The 19158-nt window shown below is 43.1% G+C and overlaps 2 protein-coding genes across 2 annotated transcripts; one reads left to right on the plus strand and one right to left on the minus strand.

Annotated features, from left to right (window-relative positions):
• The first annotated feature begins 1412 nt into the window (after positions 1-1412).
• Positions 1413-2922, plus strand: LOC103635458 (Alba DNA/RNA-binding protein). The gene is made up of 5 exons (XM_008657907.3): positions 1413-1662; positions 1764-1815; positions 2120-2182; positions 2322-2386; positions 2524-2922. Exons 1-5 carry the CDS (start codon positions 1540-1542, stop codon positions 2743-2745), a joined length of 525 nt encoding a protein of 174 aa, XP_008656129.1. The 5' UTR covers positions 1413-1539; the 3' UTR covers positions 2746-2922.
• Positions 2923-3103: 181 nt separating this feature from the next.
• On the minus strand, positions 3104-5997 carry LOC100170249 (uncharacterized). Its single transcript, NM_001130130.1, is given in 3 exon segments — positions 3104-3620; positions 3709-3870; positions 5402-5997. Coding segments are annotated over 3 exon segments (1221 nt in total). The 5' UTR covers positions 5990-5997; the 3' UTR covers positions 3104-3149.
• Between the last annotated feature and the right edge of the window lie 13161 nt (positions 5998-19158).

Here is a 19158-nt window from a genome sequence, read left to right on the forward strand (position 1 = left end):
GCCAGATCAGGGTGCCTTTCGGGTTGTCTTTTGCTCTCTTGTTTGAACCTTTTTCTTGGTATTTTTATTGGCTTATTGTGAACCTTTGACACCTGTAGAACTTATAGACTAGAGCAAACTAGTTAGTCCAATTATTTGTGTTGGGCAATTCAACCACCAAAATCAATTAGGAAATAGGTGTAAGCCTAATTTCCTTTCACTCAGCACATACAAGAACCAACCATGCCCCAAATGCTCGCTAAAATCTCACAAGGCATATAGGTAACCACGGAGAATGATCGGAGCATCCCATTGCAACAATCAAATTAATTTGAAACATATACACAAATAAATGTAGAATCAGATTTACTTGAAACTAGCATTGGCATGTAAGGTTGGTGTTGTTTCAGCCACATGCCAGTTCATTTTTGCCGCTACCGATGGAGTCCCACCAAAACCCAACGGGCGCAATGAAACGGGACTGACTCTCTATCAATGTCCGCATCTGACCAGCTCCCGATCCCTTCCCTAATCTGTAGATGTCTAGATGGATCATTCGGTATGGCCCAACACGGGTCCAGTTGGGTTATGCTAGGCACCGTATGGATTGACCAAAGAGTGAAATGAAGGTTTGAACCTCAAAATGAGGGTTTGAACTACAATCACCGGCTCCAAACACACAATCACACCTATGTAGGCAACACAAAACACATATTTTTATGTTTTATACATTATAAGCAAGCATAATATAGATATTATCATAGAAAATGCAAAAAAGGTCGTGTCAGGCCTAGCCCTCTCTAGCGCACATAAGATCTAGGTACAACATGGTGATTGAGCTGGCCCTAGTGACCAATCGGTCGTACCATACACGGGACATGTTAGAACTGTGTCATACCATGGGTCACCTGACAGATCTAACATGTTAGGACATCTATACACTTATAGATGTTAAAATAGGTTTGGCTTATGAGACGACTTGTGGTACAACATAGTTTGGACCGGCACGAGCACAATCTGATCTCGTCGGACCTATACCGGCTAACCCTTTCACGATGTCATGTGTAGACCTTAGGTACAGCAAAGCGGCTTAGGCCTGACATGGCCCGCGTTTTTCTATTGCATTTTTCCTATAATAATATATATATTATGCTAGACTATATTGTACAAAACACACAAAAAACACAAGTATATCTATTGGTTAGATAGGTGTGACTATGTGTGTATGGACTATAATTTGAACCGACCTATACATATTTTTTAGTCTATTTTTACTAGCCTGCCCTCACAGACCTCATTGGCACTGCTAGCTAGCCAATCCGTGGCTTGTCTAGCACGGCTTAATATAATCCGCAGCTGGGTTTTAATGGGTCTATATCGGTTCGCAATTTATTTTTAGTTGGTGGGCCGTGCCGGATGGCCCATTCAGATATATATATATATATATATATACAGACTCATGCGACGCGAGGCCGCCGTGAATACGCAATCCAATCTCGTATTCCCGCGAGAAGATCAAACCCTCTGATTGATAGGGGTGAACTCACCATCCGCTTCAACATGTCGGGAGACACCGCGGCGGCGGTGCAGGCAGGAGGAGACGCGCAGCAGGCCGTCGGCAGGAACCGGATTCAGGTGTCCAGCTCCAAGAAACCTCTATTCTTCTACGTCAATCTCGCCAAGGTAACGGTCCATAAATCCATCGGTGCCCCCATTGGCGTCGGTTTCTTGGCAGGTGTGCCGGCTGGTGCTAGCTAATTCTCGTTGCCTTATGTTTTGTGCAGAGGTACATGCAGCATCACGACGACGACGTCGAGCTCTCCGCGCTCGGGCTGGGTGCGTGTGTCTCATTGTTCTCATCATCCCTCTCGCGTTTTTTTTTCATTTGATCTGCAAACCAGATCTTACACGATTTTGTGGCTGGTCGTGGTGTAAACTCAACGTGATAATCTGTATCAGTTGTTGTTGTTGTTGTTGTAAGTTTTAGCTAGCGTCGCACCATCTAAATTCTATAGATTTACTAATGTTGCAGCAGTATGCAATTGTTTATCATATTAGCAATGGAAAAGTTATATATGGAGTTGACACTTCTGTTTCTGAATAAATTTAGGGCCTAAGAGTCTTTCTAATTTGCTTGCAGCCATATCGACGGCTGTAACCGTTGCAGAGATCCTGAAGAACAATGGTCTTGCTGTCGAGAAGAGTAAGAACTTTGCCTTTTTTCATTACCAGACATGCATGCAGTTACATTGTGATAATCTCAATGTGGCATTGTAAATCTGCAGCCCTTACTGGGGTATGCTCTGACTCGTCTTATTTATCCCTTTAACGTACGTGTGCAGAGGTTAGAACATCCACAGTTGACATCAAAAACGAAATAAGCACCCGGTCAATCCAAAAGGCTAAGGTTAGGAATGAGATCTACAGAACTGTACATTTTCTGATGATATTAACTGGCCTATTCCTCCTCCAAATTTGTCTATCTTCATATAGCGCTCTTTTTTTTGTCAGAAAATAAATATTGATCTCGAACCCTGTCTACAGATTGAGATAGTGCTGGGAAAGACTAACAAGTTCGATGAACTGATGGCCGCCAATGATGGAGATGGAACCGCAGGGGATGGCGTGGGAAAGAATGACAAGTTCGATGAATTGATGGCTGCCAATGATGGAGATGGAACCGCAGGGGGTGGCAACAAACAGAGATTTGTTATAGATTTTCCTACCATTTTTATCTCTTCTCCTCTCCTTGATAGATCTAGTTAAAATATGTTTAGGTGTTTCGTTTCAATTGTTGAGTGCGGCGTTCGTAGAACATATATTTGATTTATATCATTCCATTTGTTAACTGATAGTGTCTCCCCAGTTCACCACTGTGACATCACAGAGACCAACATAAGAGAAACAAGAACACAAATCAGTTGTGAATTATGATTGCCGATGGCAACTCAACGTTTTCATGCATCCCAGTAATGACTTTCGAAAGACGTGTTTTCAACACAAGTTGTACCCAAAAGTAAAAGTAAATCTGGGGAAAAAAAAAGAGGTGAGTTTATCAGATAAAACTGGGTGCAAAAAGGGGTTAAGAACTTATGCCGACTACAGCAGTAACCTCAAGCTGCCTGCTGTCAGGATGTCACAAAACTGAGTTCTAATGATCTGCATACACTTCACTCATCCTCTTCCTCAATCAGAATTTTCTTGCAAGCCTCGTAGCACATGAACGAAATCCCAGCAGCAGGCACCAACTTCATGCAGCTTGGCCCCAACCCTCTGTAAAGGCCCCCAACCCCTTCATCCTCAAGAATGCTCAACAAGGCATGAAGCATGTTCTTGTAAACCTTCCTGCCACCAACAGCTCCAACTTGCATGTGCTTCCGTGCCACCTCAAGAGGGAACGTCGCTGTGCTTGAGATAGCTCCTGCGGCAGACCCGATGAACAGTGTTGGAACACTGCCAATCTCATTTGTCTTGAACATCTTCTTGTACACCTTCTTCAGGCTGTCATAGGCGAAGTAGTTCGTTGCAGCATATGGCACCACTCCAATCAAGCTTGGGGTTAAGCCTCGGTAGAGCTCAGTAGGCCCTTCGTCGCGGATGATTTTGACAAATGCATCAAGGAAATTGTCATACACACCTCTCTGCAGAATTAGAGAGCCACTATTACAGCCTCACATGTTTTGCACTTTAGTATGGAGGTCCACTCATTGTATTGAAGTTAGCACTAACCTGTATAGTTAGCCGTGTCTTAATTAATTCCAGTGGGTATGTACACAGAGTTGAGCTAACACCGGCAAATGCCCCAGCCACTAGTGAAGGAGGGACTGGGATCTTCGGTTTCTCCCCATATTTGGGGGTCAAGAACTTATTAGCTGTATCAAAGGCAAAAAGCTGCAAAAAAAGTCAAAACAAACAATTAGATATTTTAATGCTGCATACATGTACATGTTTGTACCATAAGCACCATAAAAAATATTGCCATTATAGTCGTGACAATTCCTAGAATCACAACGCATGTAATGATATCTAATATGTATAGCCATTATGGCTATCCAACATGTGCCGATACTAAATGCAACTAGAAAATGCAGCGTAAGCCCATCATCCAGACTGCTGATCTCCAGTTCACTAATAAGCCAGCAAGCCACCCAGTCTTCCAATATACGAGCATTTTATTCTAATATTCACTAAGGGATACCAACTCAAGGTTGAAGGTCCAAACCTTAGTCTCTTCAAACAAGCAATTCTGACTTTTATATTTCTCAAAAGACTAACAGGTTACAAGACGGTAGCTCTTCTATCTTTAAATGTTTAAATTCCTAGAATGTGTGCATTCAACAGCTCTATGAAGCCAGTTATTTACCAGACCACACAGAAACCCAGCAACATCCTAAGACTTTGTTTGGATACTCTAGTATTTACCTCAATACATATGGATTGAGGTGGATTGGGGTGTATGCACCTCAATCCATGTGTATTGGAGCAAATACTAAAGTACCCAAACAAAGCCTAAAGTGATTGGTCTCTACGGTGCAAGATTAGCCCACTAACCTATATAACCTTGCTCAGGAGGAACAAGGAAAAATATGTATGCATTAACTCTGCTTACAAGTACTTCACTGTAAGAGTTCCACTAAGATAAGCCAATAACAAAAATATTAAATCTGCACCCTTCGTCCCACGATCAACGATTAAAATATTTTATAAAAAAAACATTCGACACTTACTCATCAGCGCGTAGCTGCATATTTGCAAATAAACCCTTCGCACCTCAGTCGTTGATTCTTAGATAAAGGGCTCAGATTTAATATGTGCATGTGCACCAAATGGATCATGTGCATTCGATACGTTACCATAACAAAAAGGTAGACTTTCTTGATAGTTTCAGGTCATGAAAAATTCTATTTATGCTGGCTTAGTAATTACAATCCAGTGATTAGAAGCATCTCAGGTATCATAGAAATTTTATTGTAATAGCAGCATGGCACTTTGTTAGACTTCTTTGTACTTTTGCTTGTAATCTGGCAACCCCAACATGGATTGTGTAACAAACTTATTGCTTTCTTAGAAAACTGAGGGAACTTAAAAAAACCAGAGACTCAGTGTAGATGAGGCTTAAGATCCAAATATTGGGAAAAGCATGCGAGTTCGTTATTCTCTGGGTGACAACTTGAGCATATTGCCATATGTATGTGCCCCAATTATAGAAAACTCAAAACATTTGTACCATTGCTAACGAGGAAATATTGCTACAAATTAACACTGGATGTAACCACCAACTAATTGTTCAGTTTATTTGCAAAAAGGTAGTTATAAATTCTAAAAAATAAATGCATAGCCAAGGGTTGATTTCCACATTATGTTGAACATGTGCCTAACGTAAACACATTGCAAAAATAACAGATGTGGATGAGCTATTTACCTCGATTGCCTTGCTTGGGGCTACCCGGATGACATTAACAACGTTACCACGGAACAACCCAGTCCATCCCTCATGCTTCATGATAGACTGGAACACCTCCGTCGTCGAATTCCCATTACTTCCCACCATCAAATGCGTCCTGATCGTCTCCAAAGGTGCAACAGCAGTTCTTGACACTGCGCCTGCGATTGCTCCACTGATCAGTCTCTTGAGGTGATGATTCCCAACCTTAATCTTGAGCTTCACGACTTTCTTCTTCCCCTTGTCCCTCAACCCCCCCACACCTTCCCCCGGCAGAGGTGTCTCAACAACCTCCGGCGAGACGTACTTCATGTATGGGTCCCGTGGCGTCTCCGGCGACTGGGACGAAGGCCCTGGGAACCCAACCCCAACCTGCTGGCCCACGCTGGCGAAGAGGCCGGCCGGCGGGTGGAAGGACTGGTGGAGGTTCCACGAGAGGTTGAATCCACCATCGCCATCCACAGCGGATGGTGCTGCCGGTGGCAGGGCCAGGAAGCAGCAGGTCCAATCCGTCGCCAGTTTGGCCTCAGCGCATTGCAACCGCGCGCCGTCGCTCTTCCTGCCCATCGGCTCGGACTGTTTTCCTGAATCAACAGGACGGCGCTCTCTGCCCCTCCACACTCCAAGAAGGCTGACAAACAACTAGTGCTGCAAAAGGCGAGGTGACGGCAAAGGATTCAAAAGGTGTGGCGTGGAAACGAAGCGGAAACAGGCATCTTGGGGCACAAAAAGGTGTTTCCGTTCGAATCCACTCTCCACTAGGAGCGCGGAATGGGACTGATTTTAGGTTGAGACCCCACGCCCAACGAACAGGGAGGAATGGCGATACAAATGGTAAAGAATCAATCTGCAACCAGAAAATGGGGAAACGAATTAAAGTCGAGGCCTTATTTTTCTCCGGCGTGATTAGAAATTTGGGTCGCGGATTATTATCCTACAAGGGTACGTTCCATTGCGAAGGGATAGATCGGACAGAATTAAATATCTTTCTAGTTAAGATTAAATAAAAACGTTATTTAATTTTCCTTAACCTCTTCCTTCAATGCAGTCGCAATTCAAACAAGATCTAAATATTGATTTAGTGACAAAAGAATTGAAAGGGATCTAAAAAAATCCCTTGCTATTTAAATCAATAGATCATCTTCAATTTCTTTATCACTAAACCAGCGTTAGGAATTTCCGGCGGCTTTTCTTCCTCGTTTACCTAGACTATGATTCTTCGCGGCTGCCGCATAGCCATCGCGTGAGGAGTCCGGGAACGACAACTCAGGTACAAAGTCAAAATCAGCCGCACTCGTGGTCTTCACATACAGTCAAAATGAGGAGGTGATTGGAACCCACCTCGCCGCACCCCAACGGACGCAGCTAGAAATGGCAATGGGTACCCGCTACCCGAAACCCGATGAGTTTTTGCTCTATTAGGGTTTGGGTCAATTTCTGTATCCATAGGTTTGTTAATGGGTTTAAATGGAAACCCAACGAGTACGTGGGTATGTGTTTGTTCTTCCACTACCCATACCCGCAAACACATGGGTTTTTTAAACCCGCCTTAAAATCAACATTTCTTATAAATATGTCTCATAATATTATTAATTGAATATGTTCTAATTGAAATAAATTTGATGTAACAAATTTTAAGTTAAAATTAGTTATCACTTATTCGTTTTATGCTAGCTTATTAATGTATTGATTGTCATTTACATGATGAATTATTTTTTATGTTGATGTTAGTGGGTATGGGAAACCCGTTGGGTACCCGAAACCCGCATGGTATGGGTTTGGGTAAAATTTTATACCCGTCATGGGTATGTGTTTTTTAGCGAGCGTATTTTTTCTTCACGGGTATGGGTTTGGGCAAGTAATACCCAGCGGGTTTTTACCCATTGCCATCTCTACTCGCACCCACCTCGCCGCACCCGACGAACGCCGCAATCTACTTAAATTAAGGTGGTGTTCGGTTCAACAAAATGTAACGTAAATGGTTTATATGGAGTAATGGATACCAAAATTTTTGTTTGCTTGAGCTCTTTCTAGTATTACTAGGTACTACTATCCAATCCAATTATAACTAGTTATCATTACCGTCGGTAAGAGATCTCATTACCATTTCCTTAACAAGGTCTGAACCAAATAACACCTAAGTGTTTCAAACAAGTAGGAGTATTAATTAATCTACAATATATGAGCACTTTGCCACTTTGGTAGCAAGTAAAATAACATCTATCGTTGTATGTGTTTGAAGTTGCATGAGAACAAGGCACACCTCTGACCTCTCTCTATCGTGTTTGACATTGTAGCTCTGGGGGGGGAGGTTTTAGCTGTAGTTGCATGAGTGTTTTGCAGGCAGCGACAGTCGCATATCTCATTGCTGCGTGTATCTCTAGATATGGCCTACGCCATGGAGATTAGAGTTGAGCTGATCAAGACAAAGATAATTGATATGGTTAGATTGGGGCCTATCTTTCTATGTTTTTTAGTTTAAAAATTGGTTTAGCTCTCGCTCTGTTCTCCTTTGTTTCCATACAGGCGTATCTGCTATTATTCACACGAGAACATCTCTATGAATGAAGTGATTTCCGTATTAGATGCAGCAAGTCCTCAACACCGATAAAGCCTAGAGATGCGCCCTCATGTTTGGTCCCAAAAATTAGAAGAAAGAAAGGTCCTATATATATTGTTTTCTCATATTTTATCTCTTTATTTATTGCCTTGCAATATTAAAATCAAGATAAGCACTAACTATATCAATATAGTTTCTTGGAAACAGGATGTCTATCAGGGTACAAGGTCGGGCCTCTATGTCGGTTCATGCTTTGGTTCAACGTTTATAGGAACGGGACACCTCTCTACAATATAAGGCTAGTGCTTAATGTCATGCTATGGCATATTTTACTTTGGAATCCATTGATTATTTAATAAAAATACTACATGTATTGTCTTAATGTCATGATTTTGTAGCAACTTTCATATGTGAATATAGTTTATTTTATAGACACAAAACTTTGTCTTACATTAACTGATAGTACAAATGACAAGAACTTGGAATAGTTGAAACTATGTAGGCTGCACCAGTAATATTTGATGTTATTATTCTATAGAGAGACAAATTCAGGACTCACTAGGAATGCAACAACCAACGGAAGTCTGTTCAAATTGTTGAAAAGAAATGTTGTTACTACAAATGTGGCAAGTAAACAAGCTTTTTTAGGTTGATATTGATGACTGAGCTTCTTCAGTTGTACTGTAGCTAAAACTGGTTACACAATTTGATCCATCGCACACTATCTCCTTTTCAAGGTACATCTGAATCACCCAATAAAACCTGCCTCGACTGTACATGTTTCTATTTTTCAAAAAAAAATCTATATATGATATGATTTTTTATGAATACATGTTTTGTTTTATTGGTCACTACCTTAGTCAATTTAGATATATAAAAATATCATGATTTCCAACTATATATTATTTCAATATCGTGTTGTTTTTACTTCACCCGATACCTTATGAGTTGGCCAAAGAATTTGACAGACTGAGCCTCAGATTTTTGAACAACACGCAAGGAGTAACAGTAGAATTAGAACCCACCTTAGAGCGGGAAAATCAAAGAAGCGCAAAAGAACGATGAGAATATCAATGAAATCCGGCAGATGATTCTAGAAGGAAGAGGCAAAGATTTTTGGGAAGATGCAGAGTGTGGTATGGTTTAAAGACCGCTTGTATGTTCCCAATGTCCAATCCATTCGAGAGTTAATCCTCAAGGAAGCTCATAAGACAGTCTATTCCATACACCCCAGAAGCGAGAAGATGTATCAGGACCTAAAGAAGAAATTCTTGTGGTACGGAATGAAAAGGAAGATTGCAAAGCATGTGGCTATATATGACATTTGTCAGAGAATCAAGGCAGAGCATCAAAGGTCAGCCGGTTTGTTGTAGTCGTTGCAAATTCCTCAATGGAAATGGGATGAGATCGGAATAGACTTCATAGTCGGGTTACCTCGCACTCGAGCCGGCTATGATTCCATTTGGGTAGTGGTGGACCGCTTAACCAAGTCAGTCCACTTCATACTAGCCAAGACTAGCTACAACAGTGCAGTATTAGCAGAGCTATACATGTTCGGGATCGTTTGTCTCCATGGTGTGTCAAAGAAGATAATGTCAGACCGAGGAACGCGGTTCACCTCTCATTTCTGGCAGCAGTTGCATGAAGCTTTGGATACACATTTGAAATTCAGTTCAGCTTATCACCCGCAGACAAACGGTTAGACTGAAAGAACTAATCAAATCCTAGAAGATATGTTGAGAGTCTGTGTGTTGCAAGATAAGTCCGGATGGGACAAGAGATTACCTTATGCAGAATTCTCCTACAACAACAGTTTCCAGGCCAGTTTAAAGATGTCACTGTTTCAGGCACTTTATGGAAGGAGTTGCAGAACTCCGTTGCATATTGCACTAGGATCAGCATGGAGAGAAGCAGGTGTTTGGGCCCGACATTTTGCTCGAAGTCGAAGAGAATATCAAGATGGTTCGGGAGAATCTGAAGATAACACAGTCAAGACAGCGAAGTTACGCAGACACAATGAAAAGGAAATATGCCCTTGGGCCATTTCTATTATTGTTTTGGTGATTAGATGCCCAACACATTGTTTGGAACTCATATGTGCTAAGTAGGTGAAAAGTGCACATCGAAGAACAAGGTATGTTTCTAGACTTAGTGAATTATTTTTGAATGCTAACATGTTTATATAAGTGCTAGAAACAATGCCAAGAAAAGAAGAAAAGAATCAGAGAAGATACGGCTCAGGACAGCAAAAATCAGCACCAGCCTGGCACACCAGACTGTCCGGTGGTGCACCGGACAGTGTCTGGTGCCCCAGGCTGGCTCGGCGGCGAACTGGCCACTCTCGGGAATCGGCGGGGCGACGTGGCTAAAAATCACCGGACTGTCCGGTGGAGCACCGGACTGTCCGATGAGTCTTCAGCGCTCGCGCCCAAGTACATCGGCGACGAACTCGGCGCTCTCGAGAAAAGGAGAAAGCGCCGCGGCTAAAAATCACCGGACTGTCCGGTGGTGCACCGACTGTTCGGTGAGTTAGAGCCGCCCGAGCCAACGGTCACCAGTGCAATCAGCGGGTGACGCGTGGCCCGCGCCAACGGTCGGTTGAGCACACAGGACTGTCCGGTGTGCCAACGGGACCGCCGACCCAATGGTCGGATGCGCCAGATAAGGAAGGAGATCGAGCACCGAACTGCTACAGGACCTGTCCGGTGGTGCACCGGACTGTCCGATGCACCAATCTACAGAAGGCAAGAATTGCCTTCCAAGTTGATCTCCATCGGTTCCTAGTTGCCTTGGGGCTATAAAAGGGACCCCTAGGCGCATGGAGCAGAACACCAAGCATTCACAAAGCATCCTAAGACTCCCAGACTCTTCCTCCACGCATTTGATTCGTTGTGTTAGTGATTTGAGCTCCATTCGAGCTGTGAACTCCCTGTGCTGTGTTTCGAGCTCAAGTCTTGGCTGGTGTGCGTGTGTGTGCTGCGGATTCGAGTCTTGTGTGTGTTGCTTTTCCTCCCTTACTCTTGTGCTTCTTTGTGATCTATATTGTAAGGGCGAGAGGCTCCAACTTGTGCAGATTCCTCGCAAACGGGAGAAGAACACCAAACAAAAAGACTGTGGTATTCAAGTTGATCATTGGATCACTTGAAAGGGGTTGAGTGCAACCCTCGTCCATTGGGACGCCACAACGTGGAAGTAGGCAAGTGTTATACTTGGCCGAACCACGAGATAAAACACTGTGTCTCTTATGCTGATTTCCTCTGTGATTGTTTTGTTTGCAAGAGCTCGCTTCATAGCAACTTGATTAACTCACACTAACACTTTTATAATCAAGTTTGTGGCTATTTAGTGTTTTGATTTCATAGGATCACCTATTCACCCCCTTCTAGGTGCTCTCAATTGGTATCGAAGTCATACTCTTCATCTAAGGGACTAACCGCCCGAAGAGATGGATCCTAAGGGTAAGGGGATGGTGGTCAACGACAAGGAGGAGTCCCTCTTCAACGAGCCAAGAGATGACAAGCCCACTTACTCAGGCTTGAGTCACAAGAAGAGGGACGGGAAGAAAAAGAGGCGCATCAAGAAGATCATATACTATGACAGCGACGCCTCCTCTTCTTCACCAAGGGATGACGACAATGACTCGTCCAAAAGAAAGACGGTTAATCAAAAGTACTCCTTTGATTATTCTCGCATCCCTTATAATTCAAATGCTCATTTGCTATCAATTCCACTTGGGAACCCCCCACACTTTGATGGAGAAGACTATTCTTTATGGAGTCATAAAATGCGTAGTCATTTATTTTCTCTCCATCCTAGCATTTGGGAAATTGTGGAAAATGGGATGCATTTTGACAGTACGGATAATCCTGTGCTTATAAATGAACAAATTCATAAAAATGCCCAAGCTACTACTGTTTTGCTAGCATCTCTTTGCAGGGATGAGTACAATAAAGTGAGTGGCCTGGACAACACTAAGAAAATCTGGGATACTCTCAAGATATCACATGAGGGTAATGACGCCACCATGATCACAAATATGAAACTGGTGGAAGGCGAGCTGGGGAGGTTCGTGATGATCAGGGGAGAGGAGCCAACACAGACCTACAACAGGCTCAAAACCCTGGTCAACAAAATCCGAAGCTATGGAAGCACAAGATGGACGGATCATGACGTCGTCCGACTCATGCTCAGGTCATTTAGAGTAATTGACCCTCATCTTGTGAATCTTATTCGTGAAAACCCCAGGTACACCAAGATGACACCCGAGGAGATACTCGAAAAATTCGTGAGCGGGCGTATGATGGTGAAAGAAGCTCGATACATGGACGATGCATTGAACAGTCCACTGACCGTCTACGAGCCACAGCCCGTTGCTCTCAAAGCAACTAGCAGCAGGGAGGCGCTACCAAGCAAGGTGGCACAAGTGGAGGCTGCCGAGCTCAATGAAGATGAGATGGCACTCATCATCAAGCGCTTCAAGACCACGCTAAAAGGACGCAAGGAGTACTCCAACAAAAACAAGTCAAGGGGAAAACGCTCCTACTTCAAATGCGGTAAGACTGGTCATTTTATAGCTCAATGCCCCGATAACAATAATGACCAGGCACAAGACAAGCATGGGAAGAGGGAGAAAAGAAGAACTACAGGAAGGCCAAGGGCGAGGCACACATCGGGAAGGGATGGGACTCCGACTGCTCCTCCTCCGACTCTGAGGATGAAGGACTAGCTGCCTCGGCCTTCAACAAGTCTTCGCTCTTCCCAAACGAACATCATACATGTCTCATGGCTAAGGAGAAGAAGGTACGCATTCGAGACACTCCAAAGTACTCTTCTTCTAGCGATGAGGAATCTTCCGATGATGAAGTAGATTACACTGATTTGTTTAAGGGGTTAGATAGAGCTAAAGTAGACAAAATTAATGAATTAATCAATGCTCTTAATGAAAAGGATAGATTGCTAGAAAAGCAAGAGGATATTTTATATGAGGAACATGACAAGTTTGTTAGTGTTCAAAAATCTCTTGCTTTAGAAATTAAGAAAAATGAAATAATGTCGTTTGAGCTGTCTTCCTGTCATGGATCCATTTCTAGCTTAAAGAATTTAAATGTTGAATTAAATGCTAAGCTAGAGGAAGTTAATGAAACTAGTTCATGTGTAGAGCATGTCATTATTTGCAATAGATGTAAAGACTTTGATATTGATGTCTGTGATGAACATGTTACTTCTATTGCTAAATTAAACAAAGAGGTTGCAAGTCTTAATGCTAAACTTAAGACTTGCAAAGATGATTATGATAAGCTAAAATTTGCTAGGGATGCCTACATTGTTGGTAGACACCCCTCAATTAAGGATGGACTTGGTTTTCGAAAGGAAACCAATAACTTAATAAGCCAAAGGACTTCCGTTCTCAACAAGGAGAAAGGGAAGGCCCTAATGGCTAGTAGTTCTCAAAAGAACCATGCCTATATTTATGATAGGAAATTCACTAGTCATGCTTATAATGATAGATGCTATGATCACATTGTTTCTCATGATGCTACATTTAATTCTCATGTTATGTTCGCATCTAGTTCCACTTTTGTTCATGGTAAAAGAAGGCCTAGACGTAATCATGTTGTGTCTCATGCGCCTAGTTGCAATGGTCCTACTACTGTCTATCATGCTTGCAATGCTTCCTTTGTACTTTAAACAAAAATGCAAAAGTGTTTGCTAGGAAGTTGGGATCCAAATGCAAGGGAGAAAAACTTGCATATGGGTTCCAAAAACTGTTGTGACTAACCTTGTAGGACCCAACAAGAATTGGGTACCTAAGACCCAAGCTTAAATTCCTTGCAGGTTTATGCATCCGGGGGCTCAAGCTGGATTATCGACAGCGGATGCACAAACCACATGACGGGGGAGAAGAAGATGTTCACCTCCTACGTCAAGAACAAGGATTCCCAAGACACAATTATCTTTGGAGATGGGAACCAAGGCAAGGTTAAAGGATTGGGCGAGATTGTTATCACGAACGAGCACTCGATTTCAAATGTATTTCTAGTAGAGTCGCTCGGATATAATCTATTGTCTGTAAGTCAATTGTGTCACATGGGCTACAATTGTTTATTTACAAATATTGATGTATCTGTCTTTAGAAGGAGTGATGGTTCATTAGCTTGTAAGGGTGTATTAGACGACAAGCTCTATTTAGTTGACTTTTCGAAAGAGAATGCTGATCTAGATGCATGCTTAATAGCTAAGACTAATATGGGTTGGCTTTGGCATCGCCGTCTAGCACATGTTGGGATGAAGAACCTTCATAAGCTTCTAAAGGGAGATCATGTGTTAGGACTAACCGATGTCTGTTTTGAGAAAGACAGACCTTGTGCAGCATGTCAAGCAGGGAAACAGGTGGGAAGCACTCACCACATCAAGAATGTGATGACAACATCAAGACCACTGGAACTTCTTCACATGGATCTCTTCGGTCCCGTTGCCTATCTCAGCATCGGGGGAAGTAAGTATGGTCTTGTTATAATTGATGATTTTTCCGCTTCACTTGGGTTTTCTTTTTGTAGGACAAATCCGAAACCCAAGGGACCCTAAAGCACTTCTTAAGGAGAGCTCAAAATGATTTTGAGCTTAAGGTGAAGAAAATAAGAAGCGACAATGGGTCCGAGTTCAAGAATCTACAAGCTGAAGAGTTTCTTGAGGAGGAAGGCATCAAGCACGAGTTCTTCGCTCCCTACACACCATAGCAAAACGGTGTGGTAGAGAGAAAGAATAGGACGCTAATCGATATGGCGAGAACAATGCTTGGAGAGTACAAAACGCCTGAGCGGTTTTGGTCGGAAGCTGTGAACACAGCTTGCCACGCCATAAACCGGCTCTATCTGCATTGTCTCCTCAGGAAGACCTCCTACGAACTCCTTACTGGTAACAAACCCAATGTTTCTTATTTTCGTGTTTTTGGGAGCAAGTGCTACATTCTAGTGAAGAAAGGTAGACATTCAAAATTTGCTCCCAAAGTAGTAGAAGGGTTTTTACTAGGATATGACTCAAATACAAAGGCGTATAGGGTCTTCAACAAATCATCAGGATTAGTTGAAGTCTCTAGCGACGTTGTATTTGATGAGACTAATGGCTCTCCAAGAGAGCAAGTTGATCTTGATGATATAGATGAGGATGAGGTTTCGATGGCCGCAATGCGAACTATGGTGATAGGAGATGTGCGACCACAGGAACTATAGGAACAAGATCAACCTTCTTCCTCAACAATGGTGCATCCCCCAACTCAAGACAACGTACAGGTACCTCAAGATGAGGGGCAGGATCAAGGGGGAGCACATGAAGAACATATTATGGAGGAAGAAGCACCACGGGCCCCTCCAACTCAAGTCCGAGCAACGATCCAAAGACATCACCCCGTCGATCAGATTCTAGGTGACATCAACAAGGGAGTAACTACTCGCTCACGATTAGCCACTTTTTGTGAGAATTACTCGTTTATCTCTTCTATTGAGCCTTTCAGGGTAGAAGAGGCCCTGCAGGATCCGGACTAGGTGTTGGCCATGCAGGAAGAGCTCAACAACTTCAAAAGGAATGAAGTCTGGAGCCTGGTGCCACGTCCAAAGCAAAACATTGTGGGAACCAAGTGGGTGTTCCGCAACAAGCAAGACGACCACGGAGTGGTGACAAGAAACAAGGCTCGACTTGTGGCAAAAGGTTTTGCCCAAGTCACAGGTTTGGATTTTGAGGAGACTTTTGCTCCTGTGGCTAGGTTAGAGTCAATTCGGATTTTATTAGTCTATGTCGCTCACCATTCCTTTAGGCTGTTCCAAATGGACGTGAAGAGCGCTTTCCTCAATGGTCCAATCAAGGAGGAGGTATACGTGGAACAACTGAAAGGGAAATAGGCTCACACCTTTTCCTAAATGATTTTGGTGGTTGAATTGCCCAACACAAATTATTGAACTAACTAGTTTGCTCTAGATTATAAGTTCTACAGGTGCCAAAGGTTCAACACAAACCAATAAAAAGTCCAAGAAAGGGTTCAAATAGAAAGCAGCAAAACCAACCGAAGGCTGCCCTGGTCTGGCGCACCGGACTGTCCGGTGTGCCACCGGACAGTGTCCGGTGTACCAGGGAGATCCACTCTGAACTGCTCAGCTTCGAGAATTTGGGGAGCCACTCCGCCATAATTCACCGGATTGTCTGGTGTGCCATGCGGAGCAATGGCTAACAGCGCCAACGATCGTCTGCAAAAGTGAACAGTGCAGTGAACAGTCCCAATTCCACTCAAAGCAATTAGTGACTAGAAGAGAGAGTTTTGCCGTGTTCTTTTGAGCTCTTGCACTTGGATCACTTTTCTTCTTCCCCATTTCTTGTTCCTAAGACATTTATAATCAAAGCAAGAGACACCAATTGTGTGGTGGTCCTTATGGGGACTAAGTGTCCTAATTGATTGAGAAGAGAAGCTCACTCGGTCTAAGTGACCGTTTGAGAGAGGGAAAGGGTTGAAAGAGACACGGTCTTTGTGACCACCTCAACGGGGAGTAGGTTCGCAAGAACCGAACCTCGGTAAAACAAATCATCGTGTCACTCTCGCTATTTGCTTGTGATTTGTTTTCGCCCTCTCTTTCGGACTCGACTTTATTTCTAACGCTAACCCCGGCTTGTAGTTGTGCTTAAAGTTTATAAATTTCAGATTTGCCTATTCACCCCCCCTCTAGGCGACTTTCAATTGATATCAGAGCCAGGTACTTCATTAGAGCCTAACCGCTCGAAGTGATGTCGGGAGCTCATGCCAAGAAGGAGATGGTGACCGGCGAGAAGCCCGCCACAAGTCATGGGAAAGCTCCATCGGGGGAGTCCGGCAACAAGACGAGGGAGGAATCACCTCCCCACGTCTAGTCACACCGGAGTGGCGACAAGAAGAAGAAAATGAAGAAAGTGGTCTACTATGAGACCGATTCTTCGTCGCCTTCCACCTCCGGCTCCGACACGCCGTCCGTCACTTCTAAGCGCCATGAGCGCAAGAAGTTTAGTAAGATCCCCTTACGCTACCCTCGCATTTCCAAACATACTCCATTACTTTCTGTTCCATTAGGCAAACCACCGACTTTTATTGGTGAAGATTATTCTAGGTGGAGTGAAATGATGAAATATCACCTAACCTCACTCCACACAAGTATATGTGACATTGTTGAATTTGGAGCACATGTACCATCCGTGGGGGATGAAGATTATGATGCGGACGAAGTTGCCCAAATCCAACACTTCAATTCCCAAGCAACTACTATACTCCTCACCTCTCTAAGTCGAGAGGAGTATAATAAGGTGCAAGGGTGGAAAAGTGCCAAAGAGATTTGGGACGAACTAAAGACCGTGCATGAAGGAGACGAGGTGACCAAGATCACCAAGATGGAAAGGATCGAGGGGGAGCTCGGTCGGTTCATGCTCAACCAAGGAGAAGAGCCACAAGCCATGTACAACCGGCTCAAGACCTTGGTGAATCAAGTGCGCAACCTCGGGAGCACCAAATGGGATGACCATGAAATGGTCAAGGTTATTCTAAGATCACTTGTTTTTCTTAACCCTACACAAGTACAATTAATTCGTGGTGATCCTAGATACAAGCTAATGTCTCCCGAGGAAGTGATAGGAAAGTTTGTGAGCTTTGAGTTGATGATCAAAGGCTCCAAACAAATCATCGAGCGAGGAGCCACCTCCACATCCAAGGTGCAACCCATCGCCTTCAAGGCGACGGAGGAGAAGAAGGAAGAGTCTACGTCGAGTAGGCTTCCCATCGATGCCTCCAAGCTCGATAATGAGGAGATGGCGCTCATCATCAAGAGCTTCCGTCAAATCCTCAAGCAACGAAAGGGGAGAGACTACAAACCCCGTTCCAAGAAGGTTTGCTACAAATGTGGTAAGCCCGGTCACTTTATTGCTAAATGTCCATTATCAAGTGATAGTGATAGGGGCGACGACAAGAGGGGAAAGAAGAAGGAGAAGAAGAGATACTACAATAAGAAGGGCGACGATGCCCATGTTTGCTGGGAGTGGGACTCCGATGAGAGCTCCACCGACTCCTCCTCCGACGAGGACGCCGCAAACATCGCCGTCAACAAGGGACTTCTCTTCCCCAACATCGGCCACAAGTGCCTCATGGCAAAGGACGACAAAAAGAAGGTAAAATATAGAGCCTCCACTAAATATGCAACATCTAGTGATGAGGAGAACTCTAGTGATGATGAGGATAACTTGCTTGCCCTTTTTGCCAACCTAAACATGCAACAAAAGGAAAAATTGAATGAATTAATAAGTGCTATTCATGAGAAGGATGAACTCTTGGATAGCCAAGAGGACTTCCTTATTAAAGAAAATAAGAAGCATGTTAAGGTTGAAAATGCTTATGCTCAGGAAGTAGAAAAATGTGAAAAAAATGACTAGTGAGCTAAGCACTTGCCATGATATTATCTCAAACCTTAGAAATGAAAATGAAAAATTAATTGCTAAGGTTGAGAAGTTAGATGTTTGTGATGATTCAATTATTAGTCTTAGAAATGATAATGCTAGTTTGATTACTAAGATTGACAAGTTGAATGCATCACTCTCTAGCCTTAAAATTGAGAATGAAAAATTAATTGCTAAGGCTAAAGACTTAAATGTTTGCAATATTTCTATTTCCAATCTTAGAGATGAGAATGCTATTTTACATGCTAAGATTGATGAATTAAATGCTTGCAAACTCTCTACATCTACCATCGAGCATGTTACTATTTGTACTAGATGTAGAGATATTAATGTTGATGCTATTCATGATCACCTAGCTTTAATTAAACAACAAAATGATCATATAGCTCAACTTAGTGCTAAGATTAATGAGCATGACTTAGAAAATGAAAATTTTAAATTTGCTAGAAGCATGCTCTATAGTGGGAGACGCCCAGGCATTAAGGATGGCATTGGCTTCCAACAGGGAGACAATGTCAAGCTTAATGCCCCTAAGAAATTATCTAACTTTGTTAAGGGCAAAGCTCCCATGGCTCAGGATAACGAGGGTTACATTTTATATCCTGCTAGTTATCCCGAGCACAAAATTAGGAGAATTCATTCTAGGAAGTCTCACTCTGGCTCTCATCATGCTTTTATGTATAAGAGTGAGGCATCTAGTTCTAGGCAATCCATTCAT

The sequence above is a fragment of the Zea mays genome, chromosome 8, assembly GCF_902167145.1.
Source record: "Zea mays cultivar B73 chromosome 8, Zm-B73-REFERENCE-NAM-5.0, whole genome shotgun sequence".
Taxonomy (NCBI): Eukaryota; Viridiplantae; Streptophyta; class Magnoliopsida; order Poales; family Poaceae; genus Zea; species Zea mays.